Source organism: Thamnophis sirtalis, unplaced genomic scaffold (assembly GCF_051295495.1).
Source record: "Thamnophis sirtalis isolate CommonGarterSnake01/CBP01778 unplaced genomic scaffold, rThaSir2_p1.2 scaffold_6, whole genome shotgun sequence".
NCBI lineage: Eukaryota > Metazoa > Chordata > Lepidosauria > Squamata > Natricidae > Thamnophis > Thamnophis sirtalis.
This window is the reverse complement of record NW_028261386.1, coordinates 49,006,690-49,033,386: the sequence shown is the minus strand read 5'-3', so window position 1 is coordinate 49,033,386 and position 26,697 is coordinate 49,006,690. Positions and strand designations below refer to the sequence as shown.

Genomic DNA, 26,697 nt, shown 5'->3' with positions numbered 1-26,697 from the left:
AATTCTTTCACTGTCACACTCAAATTTTCTGTAATTGTCATGTTGTTAATTTGTCACACAGAAATCATTCAAGTAATTTGCATGATGACATCTTAAGGTACTTGGTATCACATCCCCACAGATGCCCGTGAGATCAGGAACATCACTTACCATCATAATATTTAGCAGATTGCTATGATTTCTCAACACCCAGCTGCTAATTCTCATAACATAAATGTGAAAGATCAAATTACTTAGAAATTTTCCTGGACCTAATTATCTTTCGGTGCAATCCAGAGGTGGTATTCAGCAGGTTCTGACCAGTTCTGGAGAACCTGTAGCGGAAATTTTGAGTAGTATGGAGAACTGGTAAATGCCACCTCTGACTGGCCCCACCCCCATCTATTCTCTGCCTCCCGAGTTCCAGCTGATTGGGAGGAAATGGAGATTTTACAGTATCCTTCCCCTGCCATGCCCACCAAGCCATGCCCACCAAGCCACACCAAGCCCACCAGGCCATGCCCACAGAACTAGAAGTAACCAATTTTGAATCCCACCACTGGTCCAATCCATATTCTGCAATGACCGACAAAGCAGTGAATGCAAAACAAATTTCCAGCAGTTTTTGTTTAATTAAAATATAATTTGTTGGATGGATTGATGGATGGATGAAGTTTAGAAGAAGGCTGCAAATCCTCCTCCTTAGTAGTTACTAATGCCTTACTTTGTTGGAATAAGATACTATAATATACTGTGGGTATATATATCTATGTATACACACAGAAAGAAAGAGGGGGGGGAGAGGGAGGGAGCGAGAGAGAGAAACAGAAACAGAGAAAGAAAATATATACTGTATATATTATGTCACAGGTAGGCATGCCACAGTGCCTAATGTGATTCTGGTTTTTTGATCCTGACCAGGTAATATCAATAACCACTGTTCTGTTATTAATCCCAGCGATATATTCTATAGAAAATACAACCATATTGTATTCAACCTCTTCCCTGAAAATGCTGTGTGATCCATTTCAAAGAAGATTAAAGGAAAAAAACAATCCAACAAATTGCTTGAAAGTTTTATTGAACAATGAAATTTAAGGCCAACTTAAACATGACAGTGGTTCCTAGATCTTTATATACAGAGCTGCTTTATTTCTTGTAAAGGAAAGGGAGGAGTTGAGATTCCTGCCCATTCTTTTTCTTTCAGCTGGACTCTGGTCCGAGAAAATTATCACAGAAAGAAGACTAGGATTCATGCCATCAACTGTCAACAGTGCCCCCCTGAATAGGCCAAACTTTGTGTAGAAGGATGAATGCCACAAGTTCAACATCAGTACTTAGAACAAGGACAAAATAAAATTATTAGGTCAGCTTCCTTGAATACTGCTGTATTACAAATGTCAAAGCAGCTAGTTTGGAAAACAGCGCAATCAAATGAGAGGGTGCTAAGATGAGGTTAAAAATTTGCAGGCTATCTTAAAAGCCTCAACAAACAATGGGTTTTTACCCATTATAATTATTAGTCAACGAAGCACCTGCACTTGGTCTCACCTGTAAATTGCATCTGCATAACCATCCTTATCTTTCCTCTTCTTTCCCTTCCCTACCTCATCCCAGTTTAAATCCTACACAACTAGTCACTCTACTGTAACTGAAGAAGAGAGTTGTAGCACATGAAGCTTATGCCTCTTAATGCAATAAATATGCTACCAGAATCATCTTGGTTCAGTACTTTCCAGTCCATATAGTCTGTGTATTTTAGATCTTCTTTCAACTTCTGCTGAAATTAGCTTATAGTTATTTGCATATTTATTTATTTAGCCCGAGGAATGCTAAAGTCCCAAGCAGGAACTGTTCTAAATGAAACCTAGAAACCTATTGTATTTGGAATATCGCTCAGTCACAGCTAACAAGCTGTATTCAATGATCCAAGGATGGCACACTGGAAAAATCGATTACTGACTTCTTCATAGTAGCAAAGAGATGCTGATGTAGCCACTGGGTTTTCCTTTGCAAGTTCTGATTCTTAGAGGACCTAATGCATTAATGTGGCAGAAATCCACCAGCATTGGTAATAGAGTTACCAAAATTGCCCGCCATTCCTAAAGACATTAAAATCAAGCGCAGCAGAATTGAACTTAAATTTCAAATACAAAAGATAATAGCAGCAAAGGACAAACTAAAATCCTGCTCAAACCACTTAATGATTTATGAGTCCACTTTCATTCCTGGATACTATCCAAAACTAATACCAATTATAGATGATGATGATGAAATCAAAACAGGTAGCTTAAAAGCTTTCTCTTCTTTTTCTTCCTTTTTTTCTTTTTGCCCAGAAGGATGTTGAGAACTGAGAAGATGAAATGCTGAGATAAAATGCTGCAAATTTCATCAGTGTTAGAGAACAAGTGTTTTGTAGAAATTCCATTTATTTTAATTAAATGTAAGGTCTGGCACCTTGGTGACATATAGTAGAATAGTAGCATGTTTTAAATAGGTCAATCTGCCAGATGTATAGTAGCAACAGGACTTAGACTTATATACCACTTCACAGTGCTTTACAGTCCTTTCTGAGTAGCTTACATATTACCCCCAACAATCTGGGTCCTCATTAAGAATGGAAGGCTGAGTCAACTTTGAGCCAGTCAGGATCAAACTCTTGGCAGTGAGCAGAGTTAGCCTGCAATATTGCATTTGAACCACTGCACCCTCACGGCTCAGTGTCTCACAATACATTCCATTAATGCTACAGTGGCACATACAAATATCTCTCTCCTAAAAACAAACAAACACAAACATACACACCCCTATATTGCACCATTGTGAAACAGTCATAAAGGCTAACTACAAGTTGGGACAGTGATGCAACATGTTCAAAAATGATGCTTCAAGATTGTCTACCAGGTAACTTGGAGGGGTATCAGAAAAGACAAGTTTGTGGTTATGACTGCATCATTGAAGCATTTAATATATGCAGAACATGTAAAGTATTTAAAAAGGGGTAGGATTTTGGACATGTGGTTGTGGCTGCCTCCTTGACTTCTTTGACCCCTTCCCTTGCTTGGATGCCCTCGTTCTACATAAGGAGAAAACTATGGTTGTTTATTTCACAGAGATAAGTGTAAATTCACAACTGTTTTTGAAAACTGATAAAAATGTAGTCATCATCATTATCAGCAGCAGCAACCTGAATCAATCCACTGCAGGATGAAGGCCTCTTCACTGAAGACTATGGACTGTAATCTACCACACTGGTCTGGTACAATTGGAAGATAGATATTTCACAAACTTCCCAGTCTGGCCCAAAATTATCTGTTTCTGTACAAATTGAGGACTAGAACCAGGCACTCACTGCTCCAGTATATCACTATGGCCAGCCTTCCCTTTCTCTCCTCCATCTCTCTTTTTGTATGATTGAGAGAGAAGGAGAAGAATGTTAACTTGCAAAAATGTTGTTTATTTCTAAGTTAAACTGTGACATTATGGCCTTAGATTGCTTCCAGAAAAATACATTTCTTCTAAATATGTTTATTAATATATAATAAATATGTTTATTATTCTGAATTACTTTTCCATTTTTTTCCTGTAGAGGAAAATGCTAATTCAGAAACAAATGAATATTTTGCGTTTCATTAAGTTTATAATGTACTGTATTCCTAATGTAGGTTTAATAAATTTGGGTTGCAGAAATATAAGCTGTCATAAGATGGCACCAGTGAGGTATAGACAAACACAATCTTTTACTGCCCTCTATTACCTATCTAAATTTTTACAGATTGGCTACATTAAATATTTTCACCAGGAATTTCTGTTCTTATGAGATGGTCTGCAACCATGCCTAAGGATTATTTCTGTGTGTATGTAATTATAGGAACATAATATCCCCATTAATGCATGGACACAGTCCTAGTGCCATGCAAAGGAAGATATTTGAGAATAAAACTTTGAATTGAAGATAGATTTGTATTATAGTGTAAGAGAAGAAAAGAAAAAGAGGTGTCTCAATACAGGTAGTCTTCTACTTACAGCAGTTCACTTAGTGACTGTTCAAAGTTACAACAGTACTGAAAAAAGTAACATGATCATTTTTCATACTTATGACTGTTGCAGCATCCCTGTGGCTACATGATTTACACTCAGCTGCTTCAGAACTGACTCACATTTATGATGATTTTAATGTCCTGGGGTTATGCAATCACCTTTTCTGACCTTCTGTCAAGAAAAGCTAATGGGGAAACCAGATTCACTTAACAGCTGTGTTACTAATTTAACAAGTGCAATGATTCACTTAACAAATGTAGCAAAAAAAATCGTAAAATGGGACAAAACTCATGTCAAAAATTTCTGACCTAGCAACATACATTTTGGACTCAATTGTGGTCGTAAATCGAGGACTACTTGTATACATTTCATAAAAAAAGTACATGAAAATAATGCATGTTAAATACCAGGGTGTTTCTTCCAAGTGAACAAGCATTTGATTTCAATTCTTGTTCTTGTTAGAGATGAATGGGATTTACAATCTGCTTAATTGGATAAATTCAGAAATAGCGGTATATTTTACTGCACTTTTTGCTTTCAAATTACTTGCTAAATAGGACATATTCCTTTACTAGCACAAGAGCAAATTTCTCCTACTTGGTGATCTCCATCTTATTTAGATTATTAGCCTAAACAATTTCTAGTGATAGTGAGTGGGGATTATGAGTTTTGTAGTCCAATAAATCAGGAGGTCAACAGATTGGAGAATGTTACTATAGGTCCTTAAAAAATGCTCATGAATTTGATCAGCTAAAAAAATAGAGATGGTGCTTGGATAAGCAAGGATCTGCCTCTTATTTTTTTTTCATCCAGAGTTTCTTGTAACAATCCAAAGAAAAGTTGGCAGCTTTTATCTGCTTATTTCAGATAATTGTTATTTTCTGTATAATCTTTAGCTCTTGCTCTTTTGAAGGTATAATCTTGTCTAATTGGATCCCATTTAATCATCCCACATTCCCTGTAAAATGCTACAGGCACATACTGAACAGGTGAAGTCTTAAAACTATGAGTTCAGTTTCAGAAGTGATTCCAACAGAAGGTTAATGAGGTGAATTTGGCAGGAAACATTTCCCATTAGGTAAAAGGTACCCGTTTGAATGAAGTGAGGAAAATAAAGGAGACAACTTTCCCTTAAACTTACTGGTTAATTTTTTCTGCCAGAGCAGGCTCGTATAAGATAAAAGAACATGAGCTTTATTGCTGCATGCTTCTGTGCATGAATTTTAGCCACTACACAGGTAGGGCACACTAAGTATGTGCCCAAACGTACACTATTTTCTTTTTCTTTGTTTTGCAAACTGTCATTTCTACCTTGTACATTTTTGGTATTGAAAAGTCTCCTGGATCTTATAATAGTAACTAGAAGTTTTTCTAGTTGCACACCTTGAATTGGTCTGATTTGGCATCAACTATCCAGGCCAGGCTTCGATCAAGTTAAGATAACTGCAGTGCAGTCTTGATAAAGTTATTCTTGGAACTCATCCAGAAACTTTGACTGATACAAAATCTGGCAACTAGGCATAAAGCACCAAAGCCACATAGCTGTACTGGTTTTATTATTCAAAAAGGTTAAAAAGAGCCGAGGTGGCGCAGTGGTTAGGGTGCAGTACTGCAGGCCACTTCAGCTGACTGTTATCTCAGTTCAGCGGTTCAAATCTCACCGGCTCGAGGTTGATTCAGCCTTCCATCCTTCCGAGGTGGGTGAAATGAGGACCCAGATTGTGGGGGCGATATGCTGACTCTGTAAACTGCTTAGAGAGGGCTGAAAGCCCTATGAAGCGGTATATAAGTCTAACTGCTATTGCTATTGCTAACTGGATTAGAGCTCAACTGTGGCAAAATTGTGGCATCATGCTTTTATCATTAGCAGGGAATGTTGCACATGGCATAGGTATCATCAGGGCTGGTGACCTTGTCTACTATGTCTCTGTCTTGTTAAAAAGTGAAATAGCAATAGCACCTAGACTTATACACCATTTCACAGTGCTATACAGTCCTAAACACTTTACAGAATCAGCATATTTCTCCCAAAAATCTGAGTCCTCATTTTACTGACTGTGGAAGGATGGAAGGCCAAGTCAACCTTGAGCCTGTGAGGTTAGAATCCTGATGGTCAGCAGAATTAGCCTGCAATACCACATTTTAACTACTGCACCACCACAACATGTGAAAGCTTCGATTGATCAAAGCATTGTAGAAGCCGGTATTTATATAGGCACTTCTGTTAATGACCACTGCATGTGGAAGGCTGTCACTTGGAATCTAAAAAGAACAACTGGTAGTAGTAGTAGTAGCAGTTAGACTTATATACCGCTTCATAGGGCTTTCAGCCCTCTCTAAGCGGTTTACAGAGTCAGCATATTGCCCCCACAGTCTGGATCCTCATTTTACCCACCTCGGAAGGATGGAAGGCTGAGTCAACCTTGAGCCGGTGAGATTTGAACAGCCGAACTGCAGAACTGCAGTCAGCTGAAGTAGTCTGCAGTACTGCATTTAACCACTGCGCCACCTCGGCTCAGTGAAAACCAAGTTTGTTCCTTAATCTATTTCTCTAGTAATTTCATTAAATGTTAAAGTTTTCCACACTGTAGCCTACTCTGATGACATCAAGACTTCTTGGTGTATATGTTCCATCATATTCAGCAGGGAACAAGAAGAACTGTAACAGTTAAACATGAGTGACAAAGCCTTCTTACGTTTTAGCCTTTAGGAATAATAACAGTTAGAAATTTGAAATCAAAGTTGTAATTTTCAACAATTTTTATGTACTTATAAAAGAACATCTCCCCTTAAATTGCTTTTGGTGAAATAGAAGATAAATGTCTGCAAACTATGTGAACTTTCTGGTAGCTGTGAGAAAAATGTGTACTGCCTAGAAGTGAGGCCTTTTTCCCAAGGAAAGTGCTTACATATAAAGTGTGAAATCATCTTCTGGATAAGTAGTCTTGAATGGTCAGTGCCCAGCAGATTTTTGGGTGATGTTAGAAGAAGCATTAATTCCATTGATCTCTTTACAGATGATTGCATTGTAAATAAAATGCTATTTTAAAACTTGTGGTTTGTTTTAAATCAAAGTTGCAATCATATACACATTTCCTTGGGAATAAATTTTAATAAAATCATTATGGCTCACGCTGAGTGGAGATGTTTGGAAATGTATTGTAAAATACCGTTAGGATTTCCTCACCCTTTTAAAAGAGATTCATTATATAAAGAAAATAATAACAAAAATGTGAATTGGTAAAAATATATGAAATTATGGTAAGAACACAAAAGATAAAAATATTACTTTGGTTGTCATAGAAATGGCTCACTCCATTTTATATAAAGAAAAATAATAAACAGCTTGAGACACAGTTGAAAATGCCTGTCACAGAATAATGTCAGACTAAGGTTTCTAAAAGGCATCAATGACGTTAGTTACCAAGGGAGGAAAACCTGAGAACACAAATGGTATAAAAAGTGTTGTACAATGACTGGGATGGTAATTCAGCAATATCAGTGAGTCACCTAACACTGTAGAAATTCTCTGTAAGATTCTTTTGTAACGATCTACATAAGAGGAAATTATATTTAGATCTGGATAATGGTTCAGTCTAGAAATCTATAAGCTTATAAGGCATTATTTGTTTAATTTATAAAGACATGCATAGCCGATCCTTGTCCTGCAATTTTTGCAATCCTGGCTGAGTGGCACTGGAGACAATAAATATATATGCATAGAATACCTATATTCTATACATACATGCGTAGAATACATACATTTTATACATACATGCATAGAATCATGCATACAATCAAAATCACATGAAGTACTACCACCACTTGGTAAATTCTTAGCAAGACCACACCTGGAATACTGACCCAGTTTTGGTTACCACATTACAAAAAAGATGTTGAGACTTTGGAAAAAGTGCAAAGAAGAGCAACTACGAAGATTAAAGGCATGGCGACAAAAACATATGAAGAACAGTTGCGGGAACTGGGTATGGCTAGTTTAGAGAAAAGAAGAAATAGGGGTGACATGATAGCAGTATTCCAGTATTTGAGGGCTGCCACAGAGAAGAGGAGGACAACCTATTCTCCAAAGCATTGGAAGGCAAGACAAGAAACAATGGATGGAACCTGACCAAGGAGAGAAGCAACCTGGAATTAAGGAGAAACTTCCTAACAGCAAGAACAATTAACCAGTGGAACAGCTTGCCTTCAGGAGTTGTAGGTTCAGGAGTTGGAGATTTAAAAGAAAAGATAGGACAGCCACCTGTCTGAAATGGTATAAGATCTCCTGCTTGAGCAGGGGTTTTACTAGAGCAGTGTTTTTCAACCTTTTTTGTGCAAAGGCACACTTTTTTCATGAAAAAAATCACGAGGCACACCACCATTAGAAAATGTTAAATTTTTTTTAACTCTGTGCCTATATTGACTATAGGCGGGTGTTTTTCCCACGGCACACCTTACACTATGTCACGGCACACTAGTGTGCCGCGGCACAGTGGTTGAAAAACACTGTACTAGAGGGACTAGAAGGCCTCCAAGGTCCCTCACAGCTCTAATCTGATTGATTGATACTGGCTTTAGCAGGACTCTATTGCTGCATTCAGCATAGATAGACAAGGAGCTGACAATAAAATAAATTACAATAAAATAAATAAATAGATAAATAAATAAAGCTAAAAGACCAAAGATGGCAGTTGTGATTGATAGATGGAACAAAGAGGCAGATCTCATTTTCCTTTGCCAAATAGCAAAATACATATGGAATATGTATTATATAAATACTGAGTGAAATTAATGAAGCACACTGTAACATGAAAATGTACGGTATGTAGTAAATTTGCTATTATCTCAAACACTGTGTTATTTATCTATTTGCCTTTTATCAGTGATTGCACGGTGACTTAAGGGAAAAATACAACAGATCAAGAAATAAAATATTTTTACACATCAAGGAATATTTAAAACTACATGACATTTTTTTAAACAAGTCTGAAGAAAATGTTAGGTGAAGATCTATAAGCCTACTGGATACTAAGAATTCTGCAAAGCATATTTTTTTCTGTCATTGCTGAAAATAACAACAGCAGCACATCAGGCAAAATTATTTTTCTTTGCAGTTCTTGATGGCTAATAAATGCACTGACAGTTTTTAGCTCTAGCTCTGATCATCCTGAGCTTTACTGGTACAAGATCTGCTTTAGAAAGAGAGGGTCAAGAACACCTCCTGGCTGCAGATTTTTTCTCTAATAAGTTGTTTACTATGCAGGCTACTGTATAAACAACAAACCCCATGTACTTTTTTGGACAGATATCTATGGCTGGGTCATGCAATATGTTCAAGCTACTTATTTTAAGTTACAAATTTTATAGAATTAAAGAATTTCCCCATCACCCATTTGTAGGAAGTATAGAAATGCAGGAGAGTTAGATAGAAATGTTAGCAGAGAGAAGAAACGTCCCATCCTTTCACCAACATCCAGCAGTATTTTTTTTTGTAGACTGCTAGTATTCTTGCTATGCTAATTTAGAAAGGTTAGCTTAATAACTTCCAAAATGAAAAAAAATGTTATGAACCATTGCTCCCAAAAATAGTCTTCTGGAGCATGGTCCTCTGATGTTCCACAATCTTAGTTTCTTTTTATAATTTAGAAACAGCTAAAAACTCAGTTTGATGCAGTGCTACACAAGGAATCTATGCACCACATGAAGTGTTTTTCAACCTTGGCAACTTTAAGATGTGTGGAGTTCAAGCATGGAGAATTCTAGGAGTAGATGTCCACACATCTTAAAGTAGCTAAGGTTGAGAAACATTGCCATAGAAAATATTTTCTGTTCCCCTAATGCTATTGTGTCCGTCTGGTTGATTCAGTCAAGAATATCTGTGTGAATATGATCATGCACTTTCTGAGCTATTGCCAGTATCTATCAATTTGATGGATGCTATAGACACTTTTCAATGATAGCTTATGGAGCATTTGCCCCAGGAGATCATAAAAATCCTTTTATATGACTTTAAAATAAACTTTTAAAAACGTTATTCACTATAGCTTGTTTAATTTCTCACGTGATTTGTGGCTGTCATTATTAATTTGTTGGATTTGTTTTAAACAATTTTTAAATTTTCTATGTTTATCACTTGCTAGAATCCATGTTGTGCAGATGTACCATAAAACAATGGAATGAGAAAATATGGAATAAAAATTGAATGGTATTTTGTGACAGTATTTAGAGTAGAAGTCTCTTTTCTTCAGATGCATTTTTCAGAACATGGATATGAACATTTTTTTCTTCCAAATTGGGTCTGATTCTTAGAGACTGCCTGGACAAAGTTCTGCAATTTGTTGGAAAGTTTTTTCAGAAGTGGTTTGCTACTGTCTCCTTCCTGGGGCTAAAGGTCACTCAGCTGGCTTTGTGTCTAAGGCGGGTCTAGAACTCACAGTCTCCCAGTTTGTAGCCTGATGCCTTAACCACTGCATCATATTTGCCTTTAGTAATTTTAGCATACATCTCATTAAATGAAAGAAGGACTAGAAGATAGCAAAAGTAGAATTGAACAACTAACTAGGGGAAAATCAAGAGTAGATTTTTAGTAAAGAGTTTAGGCATGACTAAGTGTCAAAGGCACACGGAACACTGTTACCTTCCCACCAAAGGTGGTTTCTATTTTTCTACTTGCATTTTTACATGCTTTTGAAGCTGGGACAAGTAATGGGAGCTCACTCCGTTACATGGTGCTCACTCTGTTACACAGTGCTAGGGATTCAAACCGTCAAACTGCCGACCTTTCTGATCAACAAGCTCAGCGTCTTAGCACTGAGCCACAGCATTCCATCAGAAGCTACTTAACAGTTCCACATTTCCGAAACATTGGAGGGGCTGAAATTCCAGGTGCTGCTTTTTGCAGAACAAGTCATTCGGAGCATTCTCCCAACAGAGATCAATCTAACTTCCCTCCTTGCCAGTTTTTAAATACAGAACTATTGTAGGCTGCATTCTACTGAGTTTGTATAGTGCATTATTTTTCATTTTTTTAAATCCACATCTTAGTGTTTGTTGATAATATTCTTGATGGCTGGGGTTTATCCTGCAGAGACCATTATGTTTATCATTTTAACCAATTATTCAGTTATTAATTAATCATTATAACTGGCTTTAAAAAGTTAACTTGTTTTGTATTCTGGGCAAGCTAAAGAGAGTCATTTGATTGGAGTAGGATAGATTTTGAAATTAAAGGAAATAAATAAAAAAATGGTCCTCTGCTAGAACAAAGAAAAGCCAGACAATGGAAAAGAGTGGATTCTTAGAACCGGGAAGATGCAGATGGTAATCTCTTAGGAGCCAGACCAGTATTTCTCAACATTGGTGTTGTGGCCCGCTAGCGGCCAGCAGAAGATTTGGACAATGCGGAGGTTGGGGAGGAACATGTGCCAGTCCTGGAGTCTGGGGAAGGCTCTGATGAGGGGTCTGTGTTAGAGGTAGAGGGAGCCAGTATGCCAGTTATCAGCTGCCTTCAGAGTCAGACATCAGTGAGGCAGATGAACAGCTGGAGCCTGTTCCCAGCTAAAGAACGGGTTGACTTGGGAGTAAGACCACAGGTAGAAGATGAATGGCCCCTCCCAGAGGAAATAAAAGGGGAGTGAAAGGGGAGTGGAGTTTGCAGGAGACAATTAATTCGCTTAAATTGGTTTGTGAATCTCCAAGTCTCCTTGCCAGGTTTTGCAGGTACCGGCCTGGCAGCTCTCCAAGCCCAATGACGTGCAGTCAGGGGAGGCAGAGCCTCACCACTGTCATCATGAAAAGAAAAAAAAATGTAAAAGGAAAAAGGCTGAGGTAGTTGCTGCCAGAGTCACAGTGGATGAGACTGCTTATTGCTTAACTGTTTAAAAAAAGCCTCTTAAAAAGTGCCCTCTACAGGAGGAGGTGGGAGAACCACGTGCCTCATTTAGTCTGACTTTATCATCACTCGAGCAAGTTAAGCAAGGCTTAAAAGCCGAAAAAGTCCTTATGTATATGAGGCACGTGGTTCTCTTGCCTCCTCCTGTAGAGGGTGTTTTTTAAGAGGCTTTTTTAAACAGTTAAGCAGAGTCATCCATTGGGGACTCTGGCAGCAGCTAGCCCAGCCTGACCTCAGCAGCTCTTACCTTTTGCCTTTTACATTTTTACATTTCCATGATGGCAGAGCAAGAGCAGAGTTGAAATCCTCTGTGATTGTGAAACATCTGGAAAAGGTATGTGGGTCGGAGAGAGGGGGAGGAATTCAAGATTAATGTAATTTGTAAGTAATTTGTGTGTGTGTGTGTGCGCGTGTGTGTTTGTTTCTTCCAACAAACTCTCTCTCAATTTGAGAGGGCAGCCCGCCAGCTTTCTTTCTCTGTGTCCAGGGCAGCCCGCCAGCAGAGGTGGGTCTTTTACTTGCCTCTGCTGGCGGGCTGCCGCTTTCTTTCTTTTGCCCAGAGGCAGGAAGCTCAGGCGGGCTGCAGTCTCTGGGCAAAAGAAAGCGCCAGCCCACCGCTGGCTTTCTTTTGCCCACCTCTATGTCGGACATAGCGGCGAGCAAAAGAAAGCCAGCAACGGGCTGGCGCTTTCTTTCGCCCGCCTGTCAGAACTCAGGCGGGCGGAAGAAAGAAAGCGCTTTAGACAGTGGGATGTTGGGGGAGAAGACTGCCTCACCAGCCATAAATCTCACCGCACGTCACTGTCCAAGCCAGATAAGGTCTGTGACTGTAAATCTTCCTTTGAAAGACTTTGCTCGATGTGAATGACAAATTCACAGTAAATTAATAAAAGGGTTTTTTGTCAGGATAAGGAGTTTGCTTCATGTTCTTGGGAAGCCTAGATCAGAACAATTGGCAACTTTAAGATGTGTGTTTTCAACTCCCAGAATTCCCCAACCAGGTATTGCAATAACTGGGGATAGGAGCCAAAGAGCATCCAAGTCGTGTAGATGCATTCACTGACTTGGCTATGACAGCTGTCAATTGTCATACTACATTTTCCACCTAGATTTCCTAACCACTGCTTTGTTCATTTCTTTTGAGAAACTTAGATGCCATTGCAATTCAGGTTTCCCTCATCCTCTCATTAGTGTACCCCAGTCCCATCTGAAAACCATTTGGAGATTTTGAAGGGGGGGGGGGCATGAGCAGTTGCTGGCTTGTGAAACATTTAGTCCCTTTTGCCTTTTACTGGATACTTCCTGTTTACATATCCTGATGTTTTAATTGTTCTTGCTGCTAAAAAATCAAATATTAGTAACAGCATGCCTTAATAACTCTAGTGCTGCCCATAGTGAACTCTAGTGCTGCCCATAGTGAAATTCTTCACTATGATTTTTTTCCCCATTTTTTCCCATTTTTTTTTGCTATTACAGCAAGAACAGCCATTTTGCTAAAGAAAGGAAAGAAAAATACATGTACAGGAACCAGTAATTAACTTTCCATTAAGCAAAAATTCACACTGGGGCAATTCAGGAAGACTACCCTAAGAGTAAATAAGAGAAAGTATTTAACTGCTATTTGGAATCATAAATGACAAGAAGCAATAGGATTGCAATGAAGCTATTAATTAACATTAGAAAAGCCTGTACAAAAGTAACATTTATTTTTCAGTAAACTTTACAAAAGAATTTTGACAATTCTGGGGTCTATTTTAGATCACACACTATATTAAATTCTCTGTGAAAGAGATATCTTTATTTTGCTTCTAGGTCATCACTTTAACAATTTTTCATTTTTTTGTGTATGGGAATGGCCTGGGGAGTCTTATTATCAGAGGATTTTCTGAAAGCAAATTCCTGAAGACAAATAAGTGAATGCAGAACTCTCTAGAGTTCTCAAACCTCTTCCCCTTTTATTTCATCCAATTTTTCTCACGATGGTATTTTTAAAACCTACTGTAATAGTATGAAGGCAAGGAAGTATCTGCGGGACATCTTAAGAGCCACTCCATATCTTACTACTTTATTCCCCCATCCAGTTTTCCCCCTTATATTTTGAATTCATGCTTTTGAATTAAATAGTCCTTTGAGTCTAAACCCCTAATGCAAGAATTCTAAATTAAAGCATCCCAAAAATTAGTTATCTAGTTTTCTGAATATCTAATGAAAGAGACCCCTCCACCTCTTTTGATAATTAGTTCCACTCTGTCCAATGAGCTGGAACAGAAAACTTGAATGCAGATGTTATTGTGCTATATGGGCAGACTTCCTCAGAAATGAAGCCCTGATAAAGGGACAATGGACTTATATCTACTTTCAACCCAAGAACTGCATCCAAGACTCTTGAAAGAGGTTGCTGATGTCATTTGGGAGTCCCTTTCCGAGTTACTGAAAACCACTGAAGGTAAGAATAGTGCCAGAGAAATATTTTTGAAATGGAAATAAGAAAAAGAAAAACCACTTGCAAACTGGGTCACCTCCATTCACAGGCAAAAAGCTTCTTCTAACCCACAAAGTTGTAGAAGATGCCTAAAAAGTCTTCCATCTTACGGAGGCTAAAGAAGACAAAAGCACATCTCCACAGAAAGCGAGCCAAGAAGCAAAATCCCTTCAAGGTAAAGAAATCTCTTAAATCACAATATTGTGCAAGACCCCTCATACAACACCGTACCTAGGAAGATCTGAACATCTAATGTATCTTGTGATTAAACCCTATTTTTGACTTCTCACGCTTCCAGGGCAAGAGAATCTAAATTTACACATCTAACATGCTTTACATCAATGTCCATTACTTCCAGAGGTTGGCTGCTGCTGGTTTAGACCGTTCGCCCAAACCGGTTGTTCCGATTCTGCATGGTTTGGAGAATCGGAAAATTGGACCACTGGCTGGCCCTGCCCCTGCCCATTTTCAGGGTTGTTTTCAGGCCGTTTTTCTGATCAAAATCGACCTGAAAACCAGCTTGTAAAACAGCCTGAAAATGGCCCTCCAAAAATTGGCCTGGAAAACAACCTGAAAACGGCCTGAAAAAGGCCAAAAAACGCCCCCCAAACAGGCCATTTTTAAAATCCAAAATAGGTCCAAAAAAGCTGGCTGCGAGAGAAAGAGAAGCCGGGGGAGTCCAGCTACCATAGATTTGGACCCAGAATTTTCTTCCAACAGGAGAAAAAAAGAGGATCTGAGTGACCACAGATCACATTAAGCAGTCAGTCAGTGAGCATTTAGAAGAAAATGCATACTTGGAAGAAGCCAACATAGATAAATCATGATGTGGCTTCAAACCATCTGATCTCCTTTTTTTTGACAGAATAATTGAGCACAGGAAAGCAATGGACAAAATGGTAGTGAGTCTCCCATGAGATTCTAGCACAGAAAATAGAAAATATAAACTAAATGACGCTACCATTAGACTATGCTACTACCAAATAATTGTACTAAATTATACTAAGTGGTATATGTCAATGGCTCTGTATCAAGCTGAAAGGAATTGTTCAATTGTATACTGCAGTGATCTGTTCTTGTATTAGTATGGTTCAACTATTTATAAATGCCTTGGATAAAGGTTAGTAAACATGATTATCAAATTGGGAGGTCATACAAAGATAGAGGTATAACCAACTGAGGACAGTATCCGTATTCAGAAGGATTTTCAGTAGTTGGAAATGGGTAGAAATAAGATGGATTAAGAAAGAAGGAATGCAGTTATTAATTTGGGTAGAAAAGAACAAAGGCATAAGTAAAATTTATTTATTTACTCAATGTATAGGTAAATCCATTCAATAGGCAGTGGGTGAAACCATAGCATCAGCATATGAAAAATAACAAACTGGTATTTCGGTGGATCACCAGCTGAAAATACATCACAGTGTAACTGTTTTCTTGTAGCACTGTTCAGTTATTGTACAATAAATATGTACAGCATATTTATCTTAGTTTGCATCCACAGAAGGGAATTCCTGCCCAGAATCGGAGGTTGGATGCTGAAGCGAGTAAAAAATGCTTGTCCCCAACTTAACAGTTGGTGGAGAGAAGCATTTCCTTCTTGCTAGCCTCATACATTGTACTAATACATGGTTTGTTTAAATAAAGTTTAACAAACCACAACTGACTCACATAGGCTCACATAGTAAACACTTTTAACTGGATTCACACTAAAATTATTGTTTAAAAGTTTTGCTCACCCAAAAGAAACATATTTCACAGCTTATCACAAGTGAATCAAATGGAACCTCTATACTAGGAATGTGGCACCTGTTCTGTGTGTGGTGCAGCTGTCGTTCCTGAGCTGAAACACACATATTCGAATGCTCCCTGTAGAATCAGCAGTGCTGTTCAGTACTGGTATAATGGAGAGAAGCAATAAAGAAAGAGAGAAAAGGCCTGGATCCCTGGAAGTGGCAGCTGAAAGAAAGCACAGGAAATCTGGGATCACCCAGCCAGTTGGATTTGACGTACTGGGAGAGGGAAGTGGGATGCTGTATACCAGTCTTTGCTCACACTATAAAATCACTCTGGGAATCTCTTCGACTTCAGGTTTGGTTTCTGCCGATCAAGCAGAAACAGCTCAATAAAACTTATGGCTTATTTTGGCTTTGGAATAAAATATATCTCTCCTTTCGTGCCTCGCCCTAAATGGGATCTTTTACTTTGTGTCTACGCTAAAACACAGCGTATTCTCTGGACTGGAACAGGGAATCTGTTGGATCTAAAGCACGTGCCCCCTCCTTAATCTGCCTGCAACTCCCTTCCAACGAAGACAGTCAGGACTAGATCCCTTTCGCAAGGCCAGCCCGTGAGGACAACTCACAGCTGTCCGGGTGTCCCAGAAACCTGAAAATCTGTGTCCACTGAATAGCTGTCGAGGTGTGCGTTAAGCCTGTCGGGCAAATCTACCGTCGTCCTTAAGAAGCTGCTAAAGAAGAACGCCTCAAGGAAGGCTTTAGCCTTCCCCTCTTCTCAATCCACCCCGCCGACTCCGAGCGAAGCCCCGCAGCCCGAAAACATCGCTCCTCTCCCCAACCACGTGGACAAGCCCTGGGATTCCGGTTTGGTTCTCCTCCCTTTCCTGGTTCTGCTCGGCGCCTGCGTGGTAGCGTCTGCAGAGCCTTTGACCGCTTCCGGGTGGGGTTGGCAGTCCAGCTCGCGACTCGGCGGGGTTGGGGGGGCAGCCTGAGGGGCTTCGGCCGCGGAAAACCCGGGCGACGCCATGGCCTGCGCTCTCGTGCCTTTCTGCAGCTTCCAGGACCTGGAGTCGGCGCGGGATTTCCTGTGCTCTCATCTGCGGCAGAGCGGCGCGGGGGAACCGTGGGGCGCCAAGGAATGCGGTGGTGAGCCTCGAGCCCCGGGTCCGAGTGGGAGGAGATGGGTCGGGGTTGAGAGGATAGCAGTGGCGCGACGGTAATTTGCACTGTATCCTCTGTCCGCAGTGCCAGCAAGGGACTTGCCTTCATCCATCCTTCCACTTCTTTTAGCTCCAGGTTTGCATGTAAGAAGTATAAGTAGAGTTGGGGTCGTCATCCCTTCAACTTAATCTTTTTATTTTTGACTGCAGTAGGTAGCCCATGTATTTTCCCCCTTTCCCTCCGCCCATATGCACCAGGTAACTGATAAGGAACCACTTGTGTACCGAGTTTCCTATTTTTGATTCAGGATCAGCCCTTGTGGATGGCGTCTGCAGCAATCTGTCACTATATTAACATTGGACAGCTTTATAAAAGAACCTACTACTTTTAGGGCCGACTGGTTATTCAGTACCCTGGTTACGATTTGGACACTTATTGTGGATCTTGCAGGTGCTGGCTGAGTCTGATCAGTGTTTTAATTAAAAACATCCAACACCAGGCTTACTAGACCTGACATAATGATTTTTGAAATCAGAGACAGCATTTCCACAATAGAATAGAACACTCTGAATGGCAACATTTGTGTTAAAATACCTTAAGTAAAATGAACAAAAAATAAAGTTTAGAGAGCCACTTTGGTGTAGTGGTTAAGGCATCAGGCTAAAAAATGGATGATTGGGAATTACAGTATTGCTTTAGGAGCAAAGCCAACTGGGTGACCTTAGGCCAGCCACTCCTTCTCAGCCCTAGGGAATCAGACAATGACTTCCACTTCTGAAATCTTGCCAAGAAAACTGCCAGAACTTGACCAGGCAGTTGCCAGGAGTAAAAAGTACTGACTCGAAGGGACCTACACAAGAGTCACATAGACCTAGAAGCTGTTGATGAGAGCATGGATACTGTAGATAGTTTATTTTCTAACAGAACAGAATATAATATAACTTAGGGTTGAACTGTGGAGTCCTTGCTGGTTAGTTGTTTGCTTGCAGACATTTCATTACCTGACACTATGTGACAATGCTGATCATATTACCAACACTGATGATGTTTCCTAATCAGGTAATGAAACATCTGCAAGCAAACTACTAAGTTCAGGAGGCACCAAAGACTTCATAGTTTATTTTCTCTTAGCAAACTTTTTGTGTAGCTCAAATGCCACATATGTGTCAAAAGATCTGTTACAGAAGTTTGAGTAAGTCTAGATTTTGAGATGACATTAATTAAATAATTAAACCATGCCAGTTTTATATGTCACAATAAACTAGCAAAGTTAATAGTGAATAGTGATTTTAGAATGGCAAACTTTTATAGTCCAGTACTTCTCAAACCTGGCAATTTTAAAATGTGTGGGCTTCAACTCCCAGGATTCCCCAGCCTGCGTGGTAGTTAAATTCTTCACATCCACAATTCTGGGAATCCACACATATTAAAGTTGCCAAGTTTGAGAAACACTGCTTTAGACATTACAAACTAGCCAAGGTAAATGGGCTAATGAGCTACTATACGTAACAAAACTAATTTTGTTTTAGGTAATGTAAGCAGTGTATATAATAATTAGAAATAATCAAATTCAGGAAGAAATCAACAAGTCTTTCATAAATCTTAAATTAGAAACAGAAATAATTTATTTGTACTTCTGTTGTAATTGACCTAATTCTTTGCTAACACAGGAACATCTAAAGAGGATTGTTCTATTAGCTAAGAAGTTCACTGTTGCTCTCTAGTAACCAGCCTTAGGTAAACAGTCATAATTTATATTCAGTGATGGTTAACCAAAACAGGAGATCACAAGGTTCAATGGTTATATAATTTCCCATGAACTACCACCAATTTGGAGAGTTCTCAGCAAACAAAATGCAGTCCATGTTGCAGTTTACCCTTTCTGGAAAAAATATATTATGTAGTGTAGTTATTTATGCTCTTTTTTATTCCATTAATTAATTTGTCATGAACCATATGCATAATACAGTATTCTCATGTCTTACCCTGTGCAACTACAAGTGCATATATTGGTGGGTAGCAGCTTGGTTTTGAGAAGTTGGTCATGAGTAGTATGAGTAGAAATCTTTCACTCATTTGCTATGTCATGCTTATTAATATGGCATGGAGATGATGAACACCTGACATTTATTTTTCATTTCATGTGGATTCTTTTTTCTTCATATGTCTAACAGAGTTTTGTGAAATATAACATGGACTAAAAATCAAGAGATCTATTTATAAACATGCTATGAAGCAGGTGAATTGGAGAAAAAGAAGATGTGGGATAATATTGATGAGGCTCTTCTGTTGCACTTCAGATATACTGATCTCTGCAGTTTCCTTAAATGGAGGAAACATGACTACCTAATTTGTGATAGCCAGATGATTGTGTTTGTGTTTTATGGCTTGCTTTCTGAGTGAAAATATTGCCAGTGACTGTAAACATAGTTCTAGTAGTAAGATTCATCCCACTAGTAATTATTTGTTTTCTTACGTATGGAAATTGGTATTTAATTTAGGGAAAGTGTGTGGAGAATAGCTTCTGCAAGTCTTTTTAACCAATTCAGAACAGCTCTGCTCCACCATGGCCAAAACAATAGTAGGAGGGAGGCTTAGAATGATGAATTGACAACCTTTTGAGAAGCTGCCCAACTTCCTCTTTCATATGGATATACAATATTGGGGAACATTTTCCTAAATCCAGCTGATTTTCAAATTTATTTATCTTGCTTACTTCTCCCTGCACCCCAAAATTTACTTTTTCTAGATTTTGGGAGATTTTTTTTCATTTATTTAGTAAATATGTATGCTATCTATCTAGCCTCAAAGGGGGGGGGGCTCTAGGCTGCTGACAATATAAAAACAAGTTTAAAATTTAAAATGTTAAAATAATAATAATAATACTAAAGTTGGTTTAAAATTAAGATGAGAAGGAGGGAAACTAGCTACATGGGGAAGAGGTGGGAATAGGAATAGGAATAAGTTTATTTATAGGCCGCCCTTTTCCCTGAGGGGACTCAGGGCGGCTAACAACTTATACGGGAGGGGGAATACATACAGTAACATATAACATAACACGTAAGTAAAAGAATAAACAACATTCATTCAGCATTCGGGTGGGGGCAAATCTTTACCCCCAGGCCTGACGGGATAGCCAGTTCTTGAGGGCTGTGCAGAAGGTCTGAAGGGTGGTGAGGGTACGAATCTCCACGGGGAGATCGTTCCAAAGGGTCGGAGCTGTTACTGAAAAGGCTCTCCTCCGCGTAGTGGCCAGCCGGCACTGGCTGGTAGATGGCACTTGGAGGAGGCCTAATCTGTGCGATCTAATGGGTCTCGAGGAGGTAATTGGCAGGAGGCGGTCTCCCAAGTACCCAGATCCACTACCATGAAGGGCTTTATAGGTGGTAAGAAGCACCTTGAAGCGCACACGGAGATCAACAGGTAGCCAGTGCAGCTCGCGGAGGATCGGTGTTATGTGGGCGAACCGAGGTGCGCCCACAATCACTCGCGCGGCCGCATTCTGGACTAGCTGAAACCGCCGGATGCTCTTCAAGGGCAGCCCCATGTAGAGCACGTTGCAGTACTCCAGCCTAGAGGTCACGAGGGCGCGAGTGACTGTTGTGAGAGCCTCCCGATTCAGGTAGGGTCGCAACTGGGATATTATCTTAATTCATTAATCACCACTAGGGTGACATATCCTCATTGAAGTTCCAGTCCAGTTGGCAGAGCCAGGTCTTTAGTAAGATCAAAAGGTGGTATGGATCTCACCTTGGGGGGGTGAGGATATTGTTTCAAAGGAGAGTTATGGCAGAAATGGCTTTTCTCCTGGCCTTTACTGGCCAGAATTCCTTGACTGATGGTTTGTAGGATGCCCCTTTTGGCAGCACTGGTGGGGTGGGCCAATCCCATTGGAGGGAGATGGTTCCTCAGATAGCATGGACCATGCTGTGAAGAACTTTAAAAGGGGATAACCAATGTTTTGAATTGAACCCAGAAGAAAACTGGCAACCAGTGCAGCTGTGAAACAGTGGTGTAACATGAATCACAGTAGAGATCCCAAGAATTATCCTGCTGATGGCCAAATGGTTAGTTAAACCAGTGTTTTTCAACCACTGTGCCGCGGCACACTAGTGTGCCGTGACATAGTGTAAGGTGTGCCGTGGGAAAAACACCCGCCTATATTGAATATAGGCACAGAGTTAAAATTTTTTAACATTTTCTAATGGTGGTGTGCCTCGTGATTTTTTTCATGAAAAAAGTGTGCCTTTGCACAAAAAAGGTTGAAAAACACTGAGTTAAACAGCCTTCTGAGGCCCTTTACATAATTTCTTTCCTACATTTAGTTAGACAAAAAAAATATTTTAGAGAAAATAATTATTAAAACTGGTTTTAAAGAAATGATTTATAGAATGAAGAGGCATGTCTTGAAAAACTTAAAAGGCGTTGATTTTTAACTTGTGACATAGATTTAATATTCAGTGAAGAGACACCCACATAATAAAAGCAACTAAGCTGTTGAAATAACTGTTTAATTTTGCCATTATGCATCATATGGAACAGTGCTACTTCCTTAGCAAATTTCATGCTGTTTTAATGAATTAAATTACTATGACATGATTGGTGTTATGAAGCTTTAGAAAATCATCCAGGTTACATAATTTGGGAGTTAGATAATTTCAAATACTACCAAAATCAGTATGATAGTTTGAAATACTACTTCAATCACTTTATAAATATTATATTTACGTGGATCAACTTATTTTCCTTTAAATTTTTTAAAGATTATTGCAGTATACAAAAAAAATAGATGAAGCAAACCTAGAAAACCTAAGACTGCTTAAGAATAACATACTTAAATATATTACTGTTGTTGCAATTTTCCTCTTCACTTTTTGTAGCTTTTGGGTGACACTAGTGAATCAAACAAGGGACGTGGTGGCTCAGTGGCTAAGATGCTGAGCTTGTCGATCAGAAAGGTCGGTGGTTTGGCGGTTTGAATCCCTAGTGCCGCATAACGGAGTGAGCTCCTGTTATTGTCCCAGCTTCTGCCAACCTAGCAGTACAAATGCAAGTAGAAAAATAGGGACCACTTTTGGAAGGTAACAGCGCTCTGTGCGCCTTCGGCGTTTAATCATGCTGGCCACATGACTACGGAAACTTTTTCGGACAGCGTTGGCTCTTTGGCTTTGAAACGGAGATGAGCACCACAACCAGAGCTGGAAACGACTAGCACCTTTACCTTTTTACCTTAGTGAATCAAAAATTGTGTTCAAATTATGATTGGATGTGCAGTACAGCTCATCTTGTGAATTTCTAAAATAAAAACTATGAAAATCTCTGCAGAATATCTACAGATATATATCTGTAGAATTGTGTTATGTATGCATGCTGTAGTTTTCATCAAGAATTCCAGCAGGAATTTTAGTGTTACTTAAAGTTTGATGTTCAATCTTAAGAATACATGTACATATTCTAAATAGCACAAAACTTTGATTTATAAAGGCCATTTTTTCTTTGGATCTTCAGAGCTGCCATCTTTATAACTTAATGTTGCTTAATATAAAGGACAATTTATTTTTATTTTCAAAGCCATAGTGTTTATGTTCCTCCTTAAATCTGTTTCTTTATGCAGCATAAAAACAAATGTATCAGCAAGGCTTTCTAGATTTGCTTCATTAATTTCTATGAATACTGCAATTGTCTAAAAATGTTGAAGGGAAAATATGTTGTTCCATGTAAACATAATGTTTATGAAGTGATTGAAATCACTACATAATCAGATTTGTTATGTTATCACGTTCAAAGATGAATGACTCATTCAGCTATGGGGATGTGTTCATTAAACTGCCTTCAGTGAGAATCTAAAAGGAATACTTTAGTATATTAGGAGCAACTGTTTCTCTTCTATGAAACAGTAGGTTCTGTTCCTATAAAGACATATATTAAGGCTGTTTTGTTTTGAAACAGTCTGGGTGTGAAATATGTTGTCTAAGTATTTTCTAACATTCCAACCTTCAAATGTTTTGAAATATTAAGTTTGAAATGCTTCCAAAATGCTGAAAGAGCTGGTATTGTACTTGAGACTGGAAGTTTTGCAAAATTTCACATTTTGAAATTAAACAGTTGCACATACTGCACATATCAGTTTTAGTCTTCTTGCATAGAACATTAAGCTTATTGAAAAACTAACTTGAGATAGATAAAATGATTAGAATGCAAATGGAGATAAAGGAGAGCCTAGTTAAGGTGCCAGATCAGGAGCAGAGACCCCAGTTCTAGTCTTCCTTTGGGGGGTAAGAGTAGTGGGTGACTTTGGGCCAATTGCTTGTCCTAAACAAGGAAATTTTAAAAAATCCCAGAAAAAGACAGTGTCAAACCACTTTTGCAGTGTTGTCAAGAAAATCTCTTATGAAGTAGTCAGGTGTCAAAATTAACTCAAAAGATACTAGGGAGAAAAAGAGAGAGAGATAATATTACTGATGCCTGCTATATAAAAGATAGTGTTAGCCTCTTTGATGCTTGCTTGGTATTGGCTGCCATAGGCGGGGGAAGAATGGCATTTGGGTGGGGAAGTGAGCTGGAGTGAAGACGGTTTGTGTGAACAAAAAAGGAAGGGATACTTTCATGATCTACTGGAGTTGTTTATACCCAGTCAAGGTTAACCGTCCTGGAATACCAGATGGGTGAAAACACCTGAAGATGTGCCCCACATGACACCATATGGGATGGGGATTGGACATTCAGCCTGAGTCCTTGGTGGAGGGATTTGGGGAAACTTTCAATATGTAACTTTCACGCCTTTTGCTTCAGGTCTTGCTTTTCTTTTGTTGCTATCATTTCAGCCTCAGTAAAAGTACCTCTTCTCTACAAACATGGAGTTGGGAGTTTTCTTTCTTTGGTTTTGAATGGAGATATGCCTGACAGATGGTGACAAAGTCCTAGAATTCCATGTACACAAAAAACCAAAATGCCACATACATCTTGAGTGCCCTTAAACTCTGTATCCTTTCCTATCACCTTCCTTATAAAAAAAAAGGTTGCAGGGGCTCTGCCCTGCAGATAATCAGATGAGTGCAATTCTCTGGTTAAAGTTGGATTCCATGGAACAGATCAGATTGTTGCAGTTGTACTGCTCTCTCTGCTGCACAACCTTGTCCTTGCTTAAGCTGCTGGATTTCCATTGCTGGTAGTTGGGATCTTGAGGCTCTTGGTTTTGAGGAACTTCAATTTACTATCTGGTGACATCAAGTCCAAGGCAGCTCAGGAGATCCTGGCAGCCATGGACCTGTCCCATGTCATTTTAGGCCTGGCACCTATTGGGAGTTAAACATTGGATCTGGGTTTTGTTACAGGGTAGTTGAGATATATTCGGATTTTAAATGGTGTTATTTGCCATTATCCCATTGTTATGGTCAGATTGCTTTTTGGTTCATTGGTGACCCCTACCATGAAGAGGGGATATCTGTTAGGTTGCCCTGCTCCAGATGACTGATAAATCCAGAAGGAGTTGGGCTCCAGAAGGAGTTTGGTGATCGCTACATGGATCTTATGAGCAGTTCAGCTGAGGCCTTAGTTATAGCCTCAGCTGAACTGGGCATGGGACTTGATCCCAGGACACACCTTAGTTCTCTAAGGAGCTCCAGGAAATGAATTGGAGATGATTCTTGGAGCATCATTGGAGAAAGATAAAGAGTGAATCCATCTCATGTTAGGGATTACAGTGTGGTGATAGGCAGTGAAATATTCTTTGTTTTCTGTTGAAATTGTATGTACTGATAGCTGCATGAAGTCTTTTAAAGTTTGACCAAATAAGGTCTTTTAGATTTACCTGGAGCAAATTTAATTCTGTGTCTCCTGAAGAACAGTCAAAATTTTCTAGCCTCTAAGTTTGACCATCTGCTTGCTAGATCTAGGTCTCCCCTGGACAGTTATCGTAAAACTATCTGGCAGGTGACCTATGGTTGGGTTTTTGCAATTATCTCAATTTCCTTGAGTGAAGGATTAGCCCCATGTGGGGACTGCTTGTGTGAGTGTCTGAGTATGCCTGATTCGGAGGACTTGGCGGGGCAAGCGGGGGCCATTGGGGTGGTTGGGGGAATTATGCCCACGGGAGAGAGTCGGAGCATTGCGGTCATAACAGGGAGAGGCAGATATGGCGGGGACTTTAGGGCTGGCCATTATCGGGGAAGGAGGGTTCGCTATATCGCAGAGATCCCTCCTTCCGGCCCTATGAGTCCCACTCCAAGGTCAGATGGCGTGAGCGATCAGGACCCTGGTCTCAGGCTGCTGTCGCTAAATGCCAGGTCTGTTATTCATAAGGCTCCCCTCGTCCGGGACTTGATTGTAGACGAGGGGGCAGACCTGGCATGTATTACTGAGACATGGCTGGGCACGGAGGGAGGAGTCCCCCTCGTAGAGCTGTGCCCAGACGGGTTTCAGGTGCTTCATCAGCCGAGAGCCCAGGGAAGGGGTGGCGGTGTGGCTATTGTAGTCCGGGAGTCTTTAGCTCCTTGTAGGATCCCTGCTCCGGAGCTTGCCGGGTGTGAGTCCCTACTAGTGAAGTTGGACCTCAAGGGTCAAGCGGGTTTGCTGCTAACGTACCTGCCTCCCAACTGCGTTGCAGCGGCCCTCCCTGCGCTCCTCGAGTCAGTAGCCGAGCTAGCAATTGAGTTCCCTAGACTAATGGTTCTGGGGGACTTCAATCTGCCTTCGCTCGGTGAACACTCTGACGGAGCGCAGGAGTTCATGGCCTCCATGACAGCCATGGGCCTGACCCAGGTAATTCGAGGCCCTACCCACTTGGCGGGACATACACTCGACCTCGTATTCCTCTCGGAGCAGTGGAGTTATGATCTTGGTCTGAGGGGAAATGAGACCATTCCCCTGTCGTGGTCAGACCACTACCTACTGAGGCTAGACTTCCGGAGGCCAAACCCCCACCGTGGGGAGGAGGAACCGACCAGGTGGTTCCGCCCCAGGCGACTGATGGACCCTGTTAGGTTCCAGACGGAGCTTGGGGTCATTCCAGATGCTCTCGCCCACAGTTCGGCGGAGACTATTGCTGCGGCCTGGCACTCGGCGGCATCAGAGTCTCTGGACCGAATTGCGCCACTACGGCCCCTCCGGGTCAGCGGCTCGCGGAGGCCCCCTTGGTTTACCGAGGAGCTCCGTGAGATAAAGCGCCGGAGGAGACGCCTAGAGCACCTGTGGAGGTCCGACAGGTCCGTATCGAACCGAGCACTGTTGACAGCTTGCACCAAGGAGTATATTTGGGCATTGAGAACCGCCAAAAGATCACACATTGCCTCCTTGGTAGCGTCCGCCGAGTCTCGCCCAGCCGCCCTGTTCAGGATAACCCGCTCCCTCCTAAATAGGAGGGAGACGGGGAACCTCCTGCAGGGTAAGGCTGAGGAATATAGTCA

At 40.3% G+C, this 26,697-nt stretch overlaps 1 protein-coding gene and 1 long non-coding RNA gene across 4 annotated transcripts in view; one reads left to right on the top strand and one right to left on the bottom strand.

Annotated features, from left to right (window-relative positions):
- Nucleotides 1–1,039: 1,039 nt before the first annotated feature.
- LOC148044969 (uncharacterized) lies at nucleotides 1,040–16,935 on the bottom strand. Its single transcript, XR_015697150.1, has 2 exons — nucleotides 16,133–16,935; nucleotides 1,040–1,315 (listed from the first exon to the last, which is right to left on the bottom strand). It is a non-coding gene; the product is annotated as an uncharacterized LOC148044969 (long non-coding RNA).
- Nucleotides 16,936–17,097: 162 nt separating this feature from the next.
- RAB3GAP2 (RAB3 GTPase activating non-catalytic protein subunit 2) overlaps nucleotides 17,098–26,697 on the top strand; it is a 57,262-nt gene continuing 47,662 nt past the window's right edge. For 2 of the 3 annotated variants that reach the window (XM_087717808.1, XM_087717807.1), the window contains exon 1: nucleotides 17,101–17,278. In XM_087717808.1, the coding sequence (XP_087573934.1) occupies nucleotides 17,158–17,278 (121 nt within the window). In that variant the 5' untranslated portion in view covers nucleotides 17,101–17,157. Of the gene's footprint in view, nucleotides 17,279–26,697 lie in introns of all 3 variants that reach the window. The other variant, XM_087717811.1, reaches the window with a different exon arrangement.